The 15,358-nt window shown below is 41.3% G+C and overlaps 1 protein-coding gene across 6 annotated transcripts in view; it reads left to right on the forward strand.

The window, feature by feature from the left end:
* LOC102257342 (cytochrome b reductase 1) overlaps nt 1–15,358 on the forward strand; it is a 35,603-nt gene that overhangs the window by 14,002 nt on the left and 6,243 nt on the right. For 4 of the 6 annotated variants that reach the window (XM_014545753.1, XM_014545758.1, XM_014545765.1 and 1 more), the window contains exons 3-4: nt 3,972–4,126; nt 4,979–5,275. In XM_014545753.1, coding sequence (XP_014401239.1) covers nt 3,972–4,126; nt 4,979–5,275 — 452 coding nt within the window. Of the gene's footprint in view, nt 1–3,971; nt 4,127–4,978; nt 5,475–9,595; nt 9,732–15,358 lie in introns of those variants that run through there. The other 2 variants (XM_014545772.1, XM_005857572.2) reach the window with 2 other exon arrangements.

Here is a 15,358-nt window from a genome sequence, read left to right on the forward strand (position 1 = left end):
CCAACCGCTCCTTGTTTTCTTTTCTTTTCTTTTTTTTTTTATTCTGGGCCAGCTTTAGCTCTGAGGCCTCGCTGCTGAAAACATCGATACAATGTTGCGGTCCGAGCCCGGCTGAATGGAAGCCGGTTTCTGGTGTTTTGTTTAGCTTCTTATTTGCAACATAGTACATAGTTGCTTAGAGTTGCAGCTGAGAGGCCGGCAAGTGAGGCGGGGAACGTTGGAGTCCGCAGCAAGCAAGCCTCATGCTCGCTTCAGTGCCTGGCTGCCGGCCGCCATCTTGGCTGACAGTTAATTTTCATATACTCACTGATTAGCCAATGAAAAGGGTAGCGGTCGTACGCTAATTACCATGTTTCTCTTTTATTAGTGTAGATTACAAAGAATGTAGTTATATCTACTGATCAGCAGTGAAATCCATGGTATGCACTTCAGTGTAAACAATACTGAAGAGTAGTGTGTGTAGAAAATGGGAGGGGGGAGGAAAAAAGCATATATGCATAGATGTTCAAAGAAAGGTATGGGAATATATACCAAACTGCTGTAACTGTGGGGGTGGGTAGGGTCAGTTGGGGGATTATTAATTTTTAAACTATATCTTGTTTGACTTGAATGTGTAGCTCTTTTGTTTGAAACAGAAGTAAGCCACATATGTTACATACAAATCACACATACATGACTTTTTAAGCTAAATTAAGCAAACGGCATCTCCTCACCACAGTTGTGAGCACTCGAGTTGTGCTTGGTGTCTTCTGGCTGTTCCTTCAGGAGCCAGGTGAATGGCTTCCTGTTCCTATTGTGGAAAAAATGACTACATTCCAGCTTTATTTTTGTTGTTATTGCATAAAAGCTGTTTTTAAGTATTTGCATTTCTTGTCCGTAGAAGTGACAGAACAGATCACCCAGGTGTGCTCAGGAAGAAATTAAATGAAAAAAACATTTCCTTTCCCAATGGAAAGAAACCAATTCTAAACTTGCTTTCTTCACCCTTGATAGGAGCCCAGCTCTGTCCTTTTTATGATTCACAAAGACTCCTGCCTCCACATCCTTAGTTGAAAAAATAAAGGAGCCATAAAAATACAGCTTTGACAGAGATGTGTTTCTACCAGATTTCTTAGGTTAAGAGTAAAAAGGGGAAGTGGTTTCTGTTTCTGAACTAGAAGAGTTCTAAGTGGAGGTTCTCCTAGCTGCCACTGTGGGTGGAGAGCTGCAGCCTGCTTGTGGCTCACTTACGCAGCCACACTGCTGTGCACTTCACCCACAAAGTTGGTTGTGTCCCTTGAGGAAGGAGGGATGGTGAGGCAGGCAGGAAAACAATACAAGCAATACACTTCCTCCTGTATATCTATGGGTCATAAAGCATTTCAAGTGTAGACTTCTTTTCTACTTGTAAGATCTAGCCTCTGGATCACTTTTTAAAAATAACAAACTCTTGTCCTAATCAGTGGTCGGCAAACTCATTAGTCAACAGAGCCAAATATCAACAGTACAACGATTGAAATTTCTTTTGAGAGCCAAATTTTTTAAACTTAAATTATATAGGTAGGTACATTGTGATCAACTTAATTAGAGTACTCCTAAGGCTTAGGAACAGCCACACTCAAGGGGCCAAAGAGCCGCACGTGGCTCTCGAGGCACAGTATGCCGACCACAGTCCTAGGTGGTTTGTTCAGTGGTTAGAGTGTTGGCCCATAGACTGAAGGGTCACAGGTTTGATTCTGGTCAAGGGCACATACCTTGGTTGCAGGCTCCATCCCCCAAGTCTGTCTCTGTCTCTTCCCCTCCCTTCCACTTTCTCTAAAAATTAATGGTAAAATATCATCAGGTGATGATTCAACAAAACACCTCTTGTATGTATACTGAAATTATGTATCATAATAAAATTGATTTCCATGATTCCACCATCAACCTAATTTGGAAAACATAGAATCCCTACCCACCTTGATCCCACATCTCTCCACCTATCCCAACCCCTGAAGGTAACCATTTTCCTGAAGTTTTTTTTTTCTTTTCTCACTCTCTGTTTTCCTTTATAATTTTATCACATACTGTGAATCCCTAAACAACATATTGGTTAGTTTTCCTTTAACTTTTAAAAGTCTCATAATATATGTAGTCTAATGTAACTATGTTTTAATTCTTTTGCAACCTTTCTTTTCATTGTACTGATTCAACTATCTTGTTTCCTCTAGTTCATTCATTTTTACTTTTGTGTTCCATTGTATAACTATACCACAGATTTACTTACTCATTCTCATGCTATTAGACATTTGGGTTATTTTCAATTATTCTCTGTGACATTGGCATTCAGATACACATTTCCTGGCTCTCATATGCAAAGGTTTCTCTGGATGTATACTTAGGAGTGGAATTATAGACGGAGCCTAAAAAAAAAATGGTAAATTGTTTTCAAAAGTGGTTGATCCCAATTCTGTTCCTGCCAGCAGGGTCTAAGAGTCCCCATATGGCACATCCCTGTCAACATGCATCCTCTTCAAATGGCCCCGCCCCCAGGTTTAAACCTCCTTTGTTGACATAAAAGTATTACTCTTGTGTTCAAATGCTTTAATTATTGTAAGCTAGTGGGTATAAAATGATGTCTTCTTGTGGTTTTTAATGTTTATTTCACCGATTACTTGTTTCTCTTCTAAGAAACACCTGTTCGTGTCTTTTGCCCATTAAAAAAAAAAGTTTCTTTTTTCCTTTTCTTAAACATTTGTAGTTCTGTTTCAAATTCCTTTTATATGTATTGCATATGTCTTCCAATTTGAAGCTTGTACTTTTCCTCTTTTGTTAGTATTTTTAAAATCAATTCTCAATTTTAATAAAACACGAGTCATGTTTTCTTTTAAGGTTATTGTGTTCTGTTTTGGTGACTTGTTTATGAAAACCTTCTCTACCTTGAACTCAAAATGGGTTCTCAGGTTCTACTCCAGACCTGCTGGGTCAGAAACTGTGGGTGGGGCCCAGAAAAATGTGCTTTCACAGGCCCTCCAGGTGACGCAGATGCACACTAATGTTTGAGAACCACTGGCTGTCAAGAGTCTTAACGTTTTAGCTTTGATATTTAAGTACTTAATTCATCTGGAATTAGCTTAGTGTATGATGTGATGTTGTGATCCAGCTTCTTTTTTTTTTTTCCATATGGGTAAGCTGTTTCCCCAGCACCATTTATTGAATTGTCCTTGTCCTTGCTACTTACCTGCAATGTTCATGTAGCCTTGTTAATGTAATGATAGCAAAAAAACTGGAAACAGGAACACGCATAAAGAACTGAATCAATTATGTTACATCCTCAAAATAGAATATTAGCCTTTATAAAGAATAAACTAGATAATCATGTGTTGCTATGAAAAGATATCCAAGAGCACAATATGCAAAACAAATATGCGTGCGCGTGTGCACACATGCACATGCGCGCGCACGTTTGTTTATAAAGGCACAGAAATTTTCTGGAAGGATGCTTTAGAACAGTGGTTCTCAACCTTCCTAATGCTGCGACCCTTTAATACAGCTCTTCATGTTGTGGTGACCCCCAACCATAAAATTATTTTCGTTGCTACTTCATAACTGTAATTTTGCTACTGTTATGAATCGTAATGTAAATATCTGATATGCAGGATGTATTTTCATTGTTACAAATTGAACATAATTAAAGCATAGTGATTAATCACAAAACTATATGTAATTATATATGTGTTTTCTGATGGTCTTAGGCGACCCCTGTGAAAGGGTCATTCGACCCCCAAAGGGGTCGCGACCCACAGGTTGAGAACCGCTGCTTTAGAAGATGATGTTAGATGTTACCTTGGATTAGTGGAACTGGAGTGGGAAAACTTACTTTTCATTTTATGTCCTTAGTTCTATATGAAATATTTTCTCATTTTGCACAGATTGCTTTTAAATAATAATGTTAAATTTCTATAGTTAAAACTTAAAATTAAATGATAACCATTGCACTTTTTGATGTTTAGCTTCTCCTAGGTTTTTTCGTCTTTCTGCTTCCTTGGGCTCCACTTTCTCTCCGAGCATTTCTCATGCCCCTACATGCTTATTCTGGACTTGTCATCTTTGGAACAGTGATTGCAACAGCCCTTATGGGAGTGACTGAGAAACTGATATTTGCCCTGTAAGTGACATAGTTTCCCTAATTGTATACTTAAGCTATAAATGGAAAATACTTATTCATTGGGAAAAGGTAATCAAATATAACAAAATTTTAAAAATACTAAAACATTAAAAATTTTAAATATTTATTCTTAAAAACATTTATTTTATAATACAATATAACATTGTATATAAGTACAGGTTATTATATTATACAATATAATACTACTAAATGCTTGAAGAAGGACCAAAAATCCAACAAGCTGTACTACTCTTTTTTTTAAAATATATTTTTTATTGATTTTTTTTTACAGAGAGGAAGGGAGAGGGATAGAGAGTTAGAAACATTGATGAGAAAGAAACATTGATCAGCTGCCTCCTGAATACCCCCTACTGGGGATGTGCCCGCAACCAAGGTACATGCCCTTGACTGGAATCGAACCTGGGACCCTTCAGTCCACAGGCCGACGCTCTTATCCATTGAGCCAAACTGGCTAGGGCAAGTTGTACTACTCTTAAAACAACTATTGAAATTATGCATGCCCTTACAATATTTTTGATGTGCATGTTTTTATTGATTGCAATTATGGTGTATGTACATTTTTGTATCATCCTTTTTTCATTTTTTAAGTGATACAGATGCTCCAGAAGCTATATTATTTTTATATTAATGTTTTTTTTAACAATATCATACTATTCCACTGAGTGAATGATAGCATAAATTTCCCCTTACTATCAAGCTTTAAGGGAATTGACACTGAAGCTGTACCAGTGTGCATTTTCAGCAGATAAATTCAAAACTCTTTGGCATGTTGCTGTCTCACTCTGTTTGTAAGTGGACTGACTCTAGCTCTCTCTTTTATTTTTTTGGTAGGAAAACACCCGGCTATGATACATTCCCACCAGAAGGTGTTTTTGCAAATACCCTGGGCCTTCTGATTCTGGTGTTTGGGGCCCTCGTGTTTTGGATAGTCACCAGACCACAGTGGAAACGTCCTAAAGAACCAGCTTCTCTCCGTCTTCAGCCAAACGGAGGCACTCCAGAGGGAGTGGAAGGCTCCATGGCAATCAACTTTGGCAACACGGACAAATCAGATTCAGAGTTAAACAATGAAGCAGCAGCCAGGAAAAGAAACGTTGCCCTTGACGAGAGTGGTCAGAAGTCCACCATGTAAGATGTAGAGGTGTAGACATGTAACTTTGCTTTTAAAAAACTAGCCCTGCAGTTTAGCGTCTCCTATTTAGCCATAAGATGATTGAGCTCCATAGAGTTTATATTGTTTTAATCATAAAGTAGGATTTCTTGAAAGAGTTGGTACTGAATGAGGCCTATGAACTTACCTGCATTGGAAAGGAGATGGTCAGTGTAAATCAGGGGTCCTCAAACTTTTTAAACAGGGGGCCAGTTCACTGTCCCTCAGACCATTGGAGGGCCGGACTATAGTTTTAAAAAAAAACTATGAACAAATTCCTATGCACACTGCACATATCTTATTTTGAAGTAAAAAAACAAAACGGGAACAAATACAATATTTGTATTTGCATGTGGCCCGCGGGCCGTAGTTTGAGGACCCCTGGAAATGATAGCACCTATAAACTGTGGTTCTGTTACCTCTTATTGAGGACCGAAGCATCCTGTGCCTTGCAGAACGCAGATGCTCACACTGCATCTGTCGGTTGGTAAATCTGATAAAGTGGCAGCCCCAGAAGTTCTTCCAAAACTCAACTTAGTCCCAAGGCTTCCCTGGGGTTTGGCATATTTTATGATCCAGATTCCAAACCCAATTAAATCAAGAATGTGCCTGAATTCTTAAGCAGCACCAACTGCTCTACAAACCTCACAGAGCACTTTTTCTCCAGTTTCTGTTTTTATTTTATTTTATTTTTTAAGTAGTTGCATGGCACTTACTGTGTGCCCGGTGCTATTCTAAGCACTTTATAGATATTAGCTCATTCGCTCTCCAGACAAACCTTATGAGGTAGGGACTATGATTATCTTCATTTTATAGATGAAAGATCTGAAGCTCGAACTGGTTAGTAACTTGCCCCAACGTCATAAGTGGTGGAACCAAGATTCAAAACCTGCCAGTCTGGCTCCTCAGTCCATGAGTCTCACCACTTCACTATGCCATTTTTTTTCTGTTTTATACTAATCTGCACCTGCTTTGACCCTCCCCTGAATAAATTTCTGTTGATGGAGTGCAGTGGCATGGTTAATGGTTACCTTCTGGCTCTTTTTGCCAAAATTCCTCAGATAACCAAGGAAAAGGGCCTGGAAATAGGTCTGGGTGCCCTTGCACAGCCAACAAGCCATGGTTTACCTTGATGCCTCTTTGTTCTTAAAATTGTGTCTTGATGACAGAGGAAGTTTGGGCAAGAACATCTGTAGCTTTCAAGATAATCAATTGAGATTTTTGTTCTTTATGATCTTAGCTGCTGGACAGTTTTCAGTTGGAAGATGGGAGAGAGAGACTTACCTCAGGGTCTGCCCTTTGTAGGGGCAGCAGCTGGGGTCCTTCCAGACTTGCCTGGAATTTTAGGGGATACCTTGAGCTTTGTGTTCTCAGTCGTGAATTGCGACTCAGAGGTGACAACTTTCATGCATGGAGACCTCTCGGGGCTGACTTAAACTAAAACCTAGAGCAGTGTCTATGCTGAAGTGATGGTTTTCATGTGCGGGTCGATTTTCGGTTTCCCTGCAATGTTAAACTGGAGCACTTTAAGACGGATAAAAACCTTACAGTTTTACAGCAAATACATTTGACTTTTTTAGTGCTTAGTGGATTTCCTCTTAGGATAACTGGTAATTACTTCTATAGATTGAATATTGAATACACTCCACCACATCCCTTAAGCTTCATGGATAGCCATTCAAAATCCCCTCTCTGAAACACTGTTTTCTTATGTAATTCTATTTCCAAAATTGGTAATAGTGTCAGTTTCATATCGGTAGAGCAGGCTACAATTTTTGTGCTAAGTAAGAGGAACTCCATTGTCACACAGAGACATGTGATAAATGGATACTTCATTACATGGAGCGGTACAGAATTCCAGGAGTTTTAGAGGGGAAGGGTCAGTGAGATCCTCAAAAGTTGAAACTGCCATTCCATTTTACACAGGCCAAGAAAGAGGTAATTAGTGAAAAGTTAATTATGGGTTTGGTACTAGAACATTCTGCTCCATTGCAAACTATTTGAGCACCCCTCATCTCAGCCCTTTCTTTTGTCTTTCTTTCTGGCTAATGTGAGGGTAATCTTACAGATATTATAGGAGCTTCTTTCCGTTCTTTCTCAGCCTCTATGAAAACAATGCATGGCAAAATATACCTAGAAAAACTTTCTCTTTGAGACTTTTTTTAATGGGCTTCCTATTCTAAAGATAATTGCACCTTTATCTTTCAAAAGCTAATATTTTCTACCTAAAGCATCTCGCCCAAAAATATCTCATTAAAAAGCCCACAAGAAAGAATAGGGGAGAAGAAAGCCTTAGGTATCAATTCCAAAACAGTGACTGAGATCCCCACAAACAATTATAGCTTCTGTCATCTGCAGAGGTGATCTGGCTTGGTTTACCCCATAATCTAATTTCAGGGGGGAAAGTTTTATTTTAACACTCATCTAAATCCACACTAACGCCTTTTCTCTTGAAGGGTTTATTGAGAAGCTCAAATGAATATGCATTTTGATTTAATGTTATCAAGTGTGCAGCTTCTTATGCTCCTTGTGTCAAACTGAGTCCACCTTCCAAGGGACTTTTCTTTCTTCTCTTTGTGTGGTTACATTTGAGCTGTGATGGTGAGAAACAGCATTGCAGGCCTTACAATCAAATGACAAAGGAGGCAATTGCACCTTTTAAGGGATACTGACAAGTGGTTTATGTTTTCTAAAGGACAAAGTAAAGAGGGTGTCTTGTTTTAATTAGGGTCTTTCCCAGCCGAGTTAGAAATTCCAGTGCAATACTGGTTGACCACAGCTGCCAAATCTAAACGCTCAAAGATGAAGTAGAGCTTTCTGCTAGTTTTATTGCAACATGATAGAATTTTTCTCTTGGAAAGTCCTTTTTTCAGGTTTACAACAGAAAACTGTAACTGCTATGTCTTAGAGCTACACATAGGAAAGTAGAGAAGAAAGAAAACTATTACTCTTTATTCCTATAAGGTACCTGGAAAAATATCTCTGTGTGTGAATTTGTCTTTCTATCTCAACACATTTATGGGAAAATATTAAATAACCTGAGTATTTTAAAATTTTGTAGAAAAAAATATGCACCTATTTTTTTCTTGACTTGGTTTTATATAGTAATAAAAGTTATTTTGGAATTTATTTGTCTGTGTTATCAATTCGTTTAGGCTAGTACGTGTAGGCATGGTTCTAAGTTTCTTTCCCATGGAAAATTTTGTAAAGTTTCTTTATTGAAAACGCTGTCAGATTTCTCTCTAAAGTGTACTCTGAGTGCCATACCTTTTGCATTCCTAGAAGGATTAGAAGCCTTGCAAAACTGGCGTGGTCTCCTCCACATGGGATCTTAACTGGAGCCATGCTCTGTGGTGTGAAAGGCAGCCTTAAATGTGAGCAACCCCAGCAGGCACAGTTCCAGTTGGTAAAGCTTGGAAGAATAACCTATTTAAAGTGCTGGTTATTACAAAACTCTGTTACTAGTTCCTTGTCCTCAAGAAAGTACATAATTAGTAATGAACACATTGCTGAGGTTTTTATTTTCTAAATAAGAAAGATCATTCACATCTAACTAGTGCCAATGCTCATCCGATCTTAATATCTCCTCTCATTTAGTCTTTTTTTCACCTACTTTTTGTCTTCTGGGAAATGTTAATGGTATTTCATGTAATAACACCATAATATATGTCCTATTATTCCTTAGAGCTAAAGTATTGTGAATGAATTGAATTCTAATGTTACACTAGAGGCCTGATGCACGAAATTTGTGCAAGAGTAAGCCTTTGCAGCCGCAGTGGCTGCCTTGATCCCTCCCTCACAGCCATGGTGGTGCCTCGATCCCTTGGCAGCAGCCCTGGCTTCATCTGGAAGGTGGTCCGGAAGGACGTCAGGTCTAATTAGCATATTATGCTTTCATTATTATAGATCCTATTTTGTCACTGATTTATATATTTAACCTCAGGGGCATGTATTTCATTTCAGATTGATCTTAATTGGAAAGTACTTTGGACACTTTATAAATATATGGCTCCAGTACATTACCATGTAATTTTACATGTATTAGCTCATTTAACTCCATTTTCAGTTGTACCAGTGCCCACTATGCCCTCACCCCTCTGAGGCAGCTGTGTTTTACTGACTCCATGTCACCTACATCTCTGCCACAATTGACTGAATAACCTGGGAGAGAACATGTCACCTGTATACAGCCTCACCATAGCTGGGGAGGTGGCCTGGCATGAAAAGAAGATGTCCTTCAATTTCATTTCAGACTGAGGAATTAGGATTTCAGAGGAATTTGATTCTCTCTCTTCTAGGAACTCGGACTGGGAAATACTTGAAGAATGAGGTAGTGAGAGCAGAAGCTAAACGAATGCCTAGAGACAGGAGCCATGAATCTAGACCAAGGATCAGGAAACTGTCTCTAAAAAGACATATTGGGCCCTAGCTGGTTTGGTTCAGTGGACAGAGCGTTGGACTGCAGACTGAAGGGTCCCAGGTTCGATTCCCGTCAAGGGCACGTGGTGCCTGGGTTGTGGGCTCCATCCTCAGTAGGGGGCATGCAGGAGACAACCAATCTATGATTCTCTCTGATCATTGATGTTTCTAGCTCTTTCTCCTTCTCCCTCTCTGAAATCAATAAAAACATATTTAAAAAAAATAAAAAGCCATATTGGTTTTGTGAACCACACTGTTTCTGTTGCAACCACTCAACACTGCCTTTGTAGCTAAAAGAGGCCACAGACAATAGTGAATGCATGAGTCTGGCTGTGTTCCAATAAAGCTGTATTTATAAAAGCAGTGGCAGGCCACCTTTGACTCACAGGACCACGTTTGCCAGTGCCTCGACTTGACTATGAGGTTTGACCATGATGCTTCATGGCAGGCTGAGAGGATGAAAAATCAAGAACTATGTGGTAAAGAGGAAATACTGATGGTAGAGAGGAAGAACTAGTCATTAATGATAGGAAGCACACATGAACAGTGTAGCGGGGGAGTGAAGACTCAGATCCTGCTGAGGATTCCTCAGAACTGCTCTGGTTCCAGTTCCAGTTCCCTGAGACCTGCTCTCTGGGAACCATGAAAGAACTCTGTCTCTTTTTAGCCTGAAATAAAATTCTGTGAGTTAAATAACACCACCTTACAGACAAGGGAACTTAGGTTAAGAGAGGTTAAGTGTTCGCCCACGTTCCCCAGCTGGAAAAATCGCAGTCAAATAGACACCTAGATCTTCTGATTCTCAAGTACAGGACACTTTCTACCTCAAATCAATGCTTCAGTGCACTTTGAAGTTTGCTACCTAACAAACAAAGCTCTAATCTAAAAATCAAAGCTTGCTTTTGCAAGATAAACAGCAACTCATTCATTTGTAAATTTTAAACATCTTTAATAAGGCAGACAACTTGTGCTTTCAATGGAAAGTTTGGCACCAAATGTCCTCTGTGATCATCTCCAAAGATGACCCCCATCACTTCCCCTTCTCTCCAGGCTGCTCCTCATACCAGGAGGTGAATGAAGTCTGTTTCCTCTTTGCTTGAATCTGGGCTGGGCTGTTGGCTTCCTTTAACCAGTGGAATGTAGAAGTGACATTCTGAGAATCTTCCCACGCCTTAAGAGAATTTACAGCTGTTTCCTCCTCTTGGAGTCTGGCCATTATGCTGTTGCGGAAGTCTAGACAAAACCACCTGAAGGCCACCTGAAGAGAGACAATGAGAAATAATAAATGGTCGTTCTTTTAAGCCACTGTATTTTGAGGTGGTTCGTTATGCAGCAATGGATGTGGCACATCATTCTTGTTTAAAATATTAAAATGGGTGTAGGCTAAATCTAAGTAGGAAATGTTTTCCAGAGCATTTCTGCAGGGCTGATTACATTTTCCTTAGGGTTTTTAAAAATTTTGCTTGGTGGAAAAAGGAGTTTGGAAAACACAGAGTTAAAGTTAAATAGGTCTCTCTAATGTAGGACTTTGCATACAGGCTCCCCAATATCTTTTTATGAACATTTTCAAACATACAGAAAAGTTGGAAGAAGAATTACAGAAACATGCACACACCTACCACCTGGAGTCAATAATTAATAATTTCTTAAATTTGCTTTATCACTTTTCTATCTATCCATTTCTTTATTCATCAAATACTCATATTTTTGATACATTTCAAAATGTTACAATCCAGTAAATTAGTGTGTGTGAACATTTCTAGTTCATTAACTATCATAGAGAAAAAGCATTCAATATGCTATTGTTAAATATGTCATACATGATTTTCATCAGGTTGAAGAATTTTAATTTGCTGAGTTTCTTTTATTTTTTATTTATTGTAAGACTAGAGGCCCAGTGCATGAAATTCATGCCCGGGTGGGGTCCCTAGGCCTGGCCAGTGATGCTGTTGCGGAAGTCTAGACAAAACCACCTGAAGGCCACCTGAAGAGAGACAATGAGAAATAATAAATGGTCGTTCTTTTAAGCCACTGTATTTTGAGGTGGTTCATTATGCAGCAATGGATATGGCACATCATTCTTGCTTAAAAAAATTAAAATGGGTGTAGACTAAATCTAAATAGGAAATGTTTTCCAGAGCATTTCTGCAGGGCTGATTACATTTTCCTTAGGGTTTTTAAAAATTTTGCTTGGTGGAAAAAGGAGTTTGGAAAACACAGAGTTAAAGATAAATAGGACTCTCTAATGTAGGACTTTGCATACCGGTCCCCCAATATCTTTTTATGAACATTTTCAAACATACAGGAAAGTTGGAAGAATTACAGAGTGAACATGCACACACCTACCACCTGGAGTCAATAATTAATAATTTCTTAAATTTGCTTTATCACTTTTCTATCTATCCATTTCTTTACTCATCAAATACTCATATTTTTGATACATTGCAAAATGTTACAATCCAGTAAATTAGTGTGGGTGAACATTTCTAGTTCATTAACTATCATAGAGAAAAAGCATTCAATATGCTATTGTTAAATATGTCATACATGATTTTCATCAGGTTGAAGAATTTTAATTTGCTGGGTTTCTTTTATTTTTTATTTATTGTAAGACTAGAGGCCCAGTGCATGAAATTCATGCCCGGGTAGGGTCCCTAGGCCTGGCCAGTGATCAGGGCTGATCAGGGCCTTCCACTGCCAGCCGGGGTCTCCCTTCCTCGGCTGGCAGCTGCCGGCTGGGGCCTTCCTTCATTCCATGCCGCCCCCTGGTGGTCAGTGCACATCATAGTGAGTGATAGAACTCCCCGTCTCCTGGTTGAACTCCCGCAGGGACACTTTGCATATTAGCCTTTTATATATATAGATGAGGGGCCCGGTGCACAAAATTCATGCACTGGGGGTGGTGTCCCTCAGCCCAGCCTGCCCGCTCTCACATACTGGGAGCCCTCAGGGCATGTCCTAGTGATGGCCTAGGCCCACTCCCTGCTCCCCTTGGGGAGTGGGCCTAAGCCGCAGTCTGGCCTCCCTTTTTGGGAGGCGACCGGGCTGATCAGGGGAAGGCACCAGCCCCATCACCCACTGCTGCAGCCACTGCCAGTCACCGCAGCCAGCAAGGTTTTTTCATCAACACGGACTCCAGTCCCTTGCCATCGGCAGGCCAAGGCATTATCCACTGAGCCAAACTGGCTAGGGCAGGATATGACATTTCTTAGCCCTCCAGCAGCGGACCTTCATTTTTTTCACCAGGAGTGTGGTGAAAAAACCTAGATCACTTTTTTGGATTCTTATTACCCAAGTTACTAAGAATATTACCAGTGGCATACAGGGAGCCTAGCCAATGAGCAGTCAGAAAAGGTGTTTCCTCTGTAGTTCACACCAATCGCCGGCTTGTCCACCCCGGCCCAGGCCTGACGCCTCTGGCCCAGGCGTCAGGCCTGGGCAGGGGACCCCCATCTCCCCCCAATCACCAGCTCCGCCCTCACCCAGGCCTGACACCTCAGCCAGAGGCGTCAACTCCATCACCCTCCAATTGCCAGATCGGCCCCTTGCCCAGGCCTGACACCTCCGCCAGAGGTGTCAGGCCTGGGCAGGGGACCCCCATCTCCCCCCAATCACCGGCTTCTGTGCGGCTTCTGTGCAGCTTCTGGGCCTTCTGGGGCTGGCCTTCTGCCCGGGATCGGATCCGATCACAGCGGCAGGCAAGCGGCTTCTGGGGTCGCACACGGGGGCCTGGATGGCAGCTCTCTCGCGCTGGCGGCTGCACTGTCCAGCCCTGCCTGCAGTATGCAAATTAGCTGCCAAATTGGTTGGTGGTTAATTTGCATATCGTGCTGATTAACCAATGGGAGGCATAGCGAAGGTATGGTCAATTACCATGTTTGTCTATTATTAGATAGGATGGTCAGGATCTGGTAATCATACCCAAACATCACCCCCACTTTCTATGCCTTGCAAAATTCAGAATCTCCTCTAAAATTCAGATCAGGCATCACCTGGGAAAACCCCTTGCTGGCTCCTGCTTCTTCTCCTTTGCCCCTGCTCCCACCACCCCTTGGTCTGTGTGGAGCGTTTCTGCTCAGGGCATTTAAAGAACCAGGTTCCTGCCACTAACCCTTCTTATCAGACTATATGTTCTGCTCACTGGCTCTCCCTCCCTGATTTCTGTAAGAATTAGGGAGCTGGGATTTGCACCCCCAGGCTTATGGTAGAACCAGATAGATGTGTGTCAAGATAAGCAGACCATAATAGCAAGAAAGGAACTAGCACGAGGCAGGGGAACTGTTGCGGGCTGCTGCTCCTCTGTGCTGGACAGTAGGAGTTGTGGGATTTGGCCCTAGGCCAAATTAAATGTCCCTTTTTGACTCACTGGCATTTTTTCTTAGTCTCTTCCCTCCCTAGTTTCTTATACACTAACTCTACCATTTTTTCTCCTATCAAAAGCCACCTACATTAATGTGAATGGCAAGATAGGAATTGGGGAGGGTACCTTAATCCAAAGGAAGTTTCCTGGGACCAGTTGGAGAGATTAATATATGCTCTTGGTATTTGGGGAACACAGTGGACTTGTATCAGCATCTGCCTGGACACAGTAAATAAATGGGGGAGAGACAGGCTAGCTCTCAGAGGAAGGGAGCACGGGGAGGCTGCGGCTGCACTGAGCCAGGCCTGCAGCTCCTGAGGCTGCTGGGAAAAAATGCACTTCCAGTCAACTGGGCAGTCACTCTGTCCTTAGCCAGCACCCAGAAAGCTGGCACTTTTCCTTTAAGAGGCTCTTCCACCTTCTTAGGTGGTCCTCTTAGACAAGATCTAGATGACTTCTCTCTGCGGACCTCCCCTGGCTGCGCATCTTTTCTTACAGAAATGTGGACTTCCTCCCATTACAGTCAGTTGCGTGAAGAACAGTCTTGGAGCCCAGATAATAAATCTTTAACTATAGAATGTTAACCTTTAGGCAGCTCAGAAAAAAAGACCACAAACTGAAAAGAGCTCCCTTCCCCCCAAATCCCCACTCACCCCAGAGGCACAACCCATAGGACCTCACCCCCACCCCCATCCCCGTTTTAAGGAGGGGCACATTTGGGTGGAGAGGCTGCTGGAAGTGAGGTGTGTTGGATCCCACAATCTGGCAACCTCTGATCATGTTGGAGGTAACCCAACATGCAAATTTATATTGCAAATCTGGATAAGAGTATGTTTGTGCTTTGTCAAAAAGACAAAGAACCTCTCTAGAACTGCCTAAAGCTTGTGTGTTTAGCTCTTGGAGTAGGGAAGTCAGCTACCATAACTTTCCTTCTGGCAGAGACTTGGGGTGTTTTGAAAGGAGAGTGAGGTTCGTCGAGTAAACAGAGGAAGTCTTAGGACAGAATTTGATTAGTGAGTGGGTGGGAGGCTTTCTGATTGACTTTCAAGTGCATCTGGCAGCCTTTGATTGGTTCAATAGCCGCCAGAGCTTTCCAAGCTGGGTGGGGTCAGACGGGTTTTCTTTTGTCGACTGGAAGAATATCCGGTCTCCAGCCTCAGGTCAGAATCTTGCATAAGCAGCTCCTCCATTTGGTTAATGACAGGGTAGAAAGTTGGCCTGAAGTCAGTCCAAATAAATGTTTTATATGTAGTTACTAGAGGCCTGGTGCACAAAAATTTGT

The sequence above is a fragment of the Myotis brandtii genome, unplaced genomic scaffold (assembly GCF_000412655.1).
Source record: "Myotis brandtii unplaced genomic scaffold, ASM41265v1 scaffold112, whole genome shotgun sequence".
Taxonomy (NCBI): domain Eukaryota; kingdom Metazoa; phylum Chordata; class Mammalia; order Chiroptera; family Vespertilionidae; genus Myotis; species Myotis brandtii.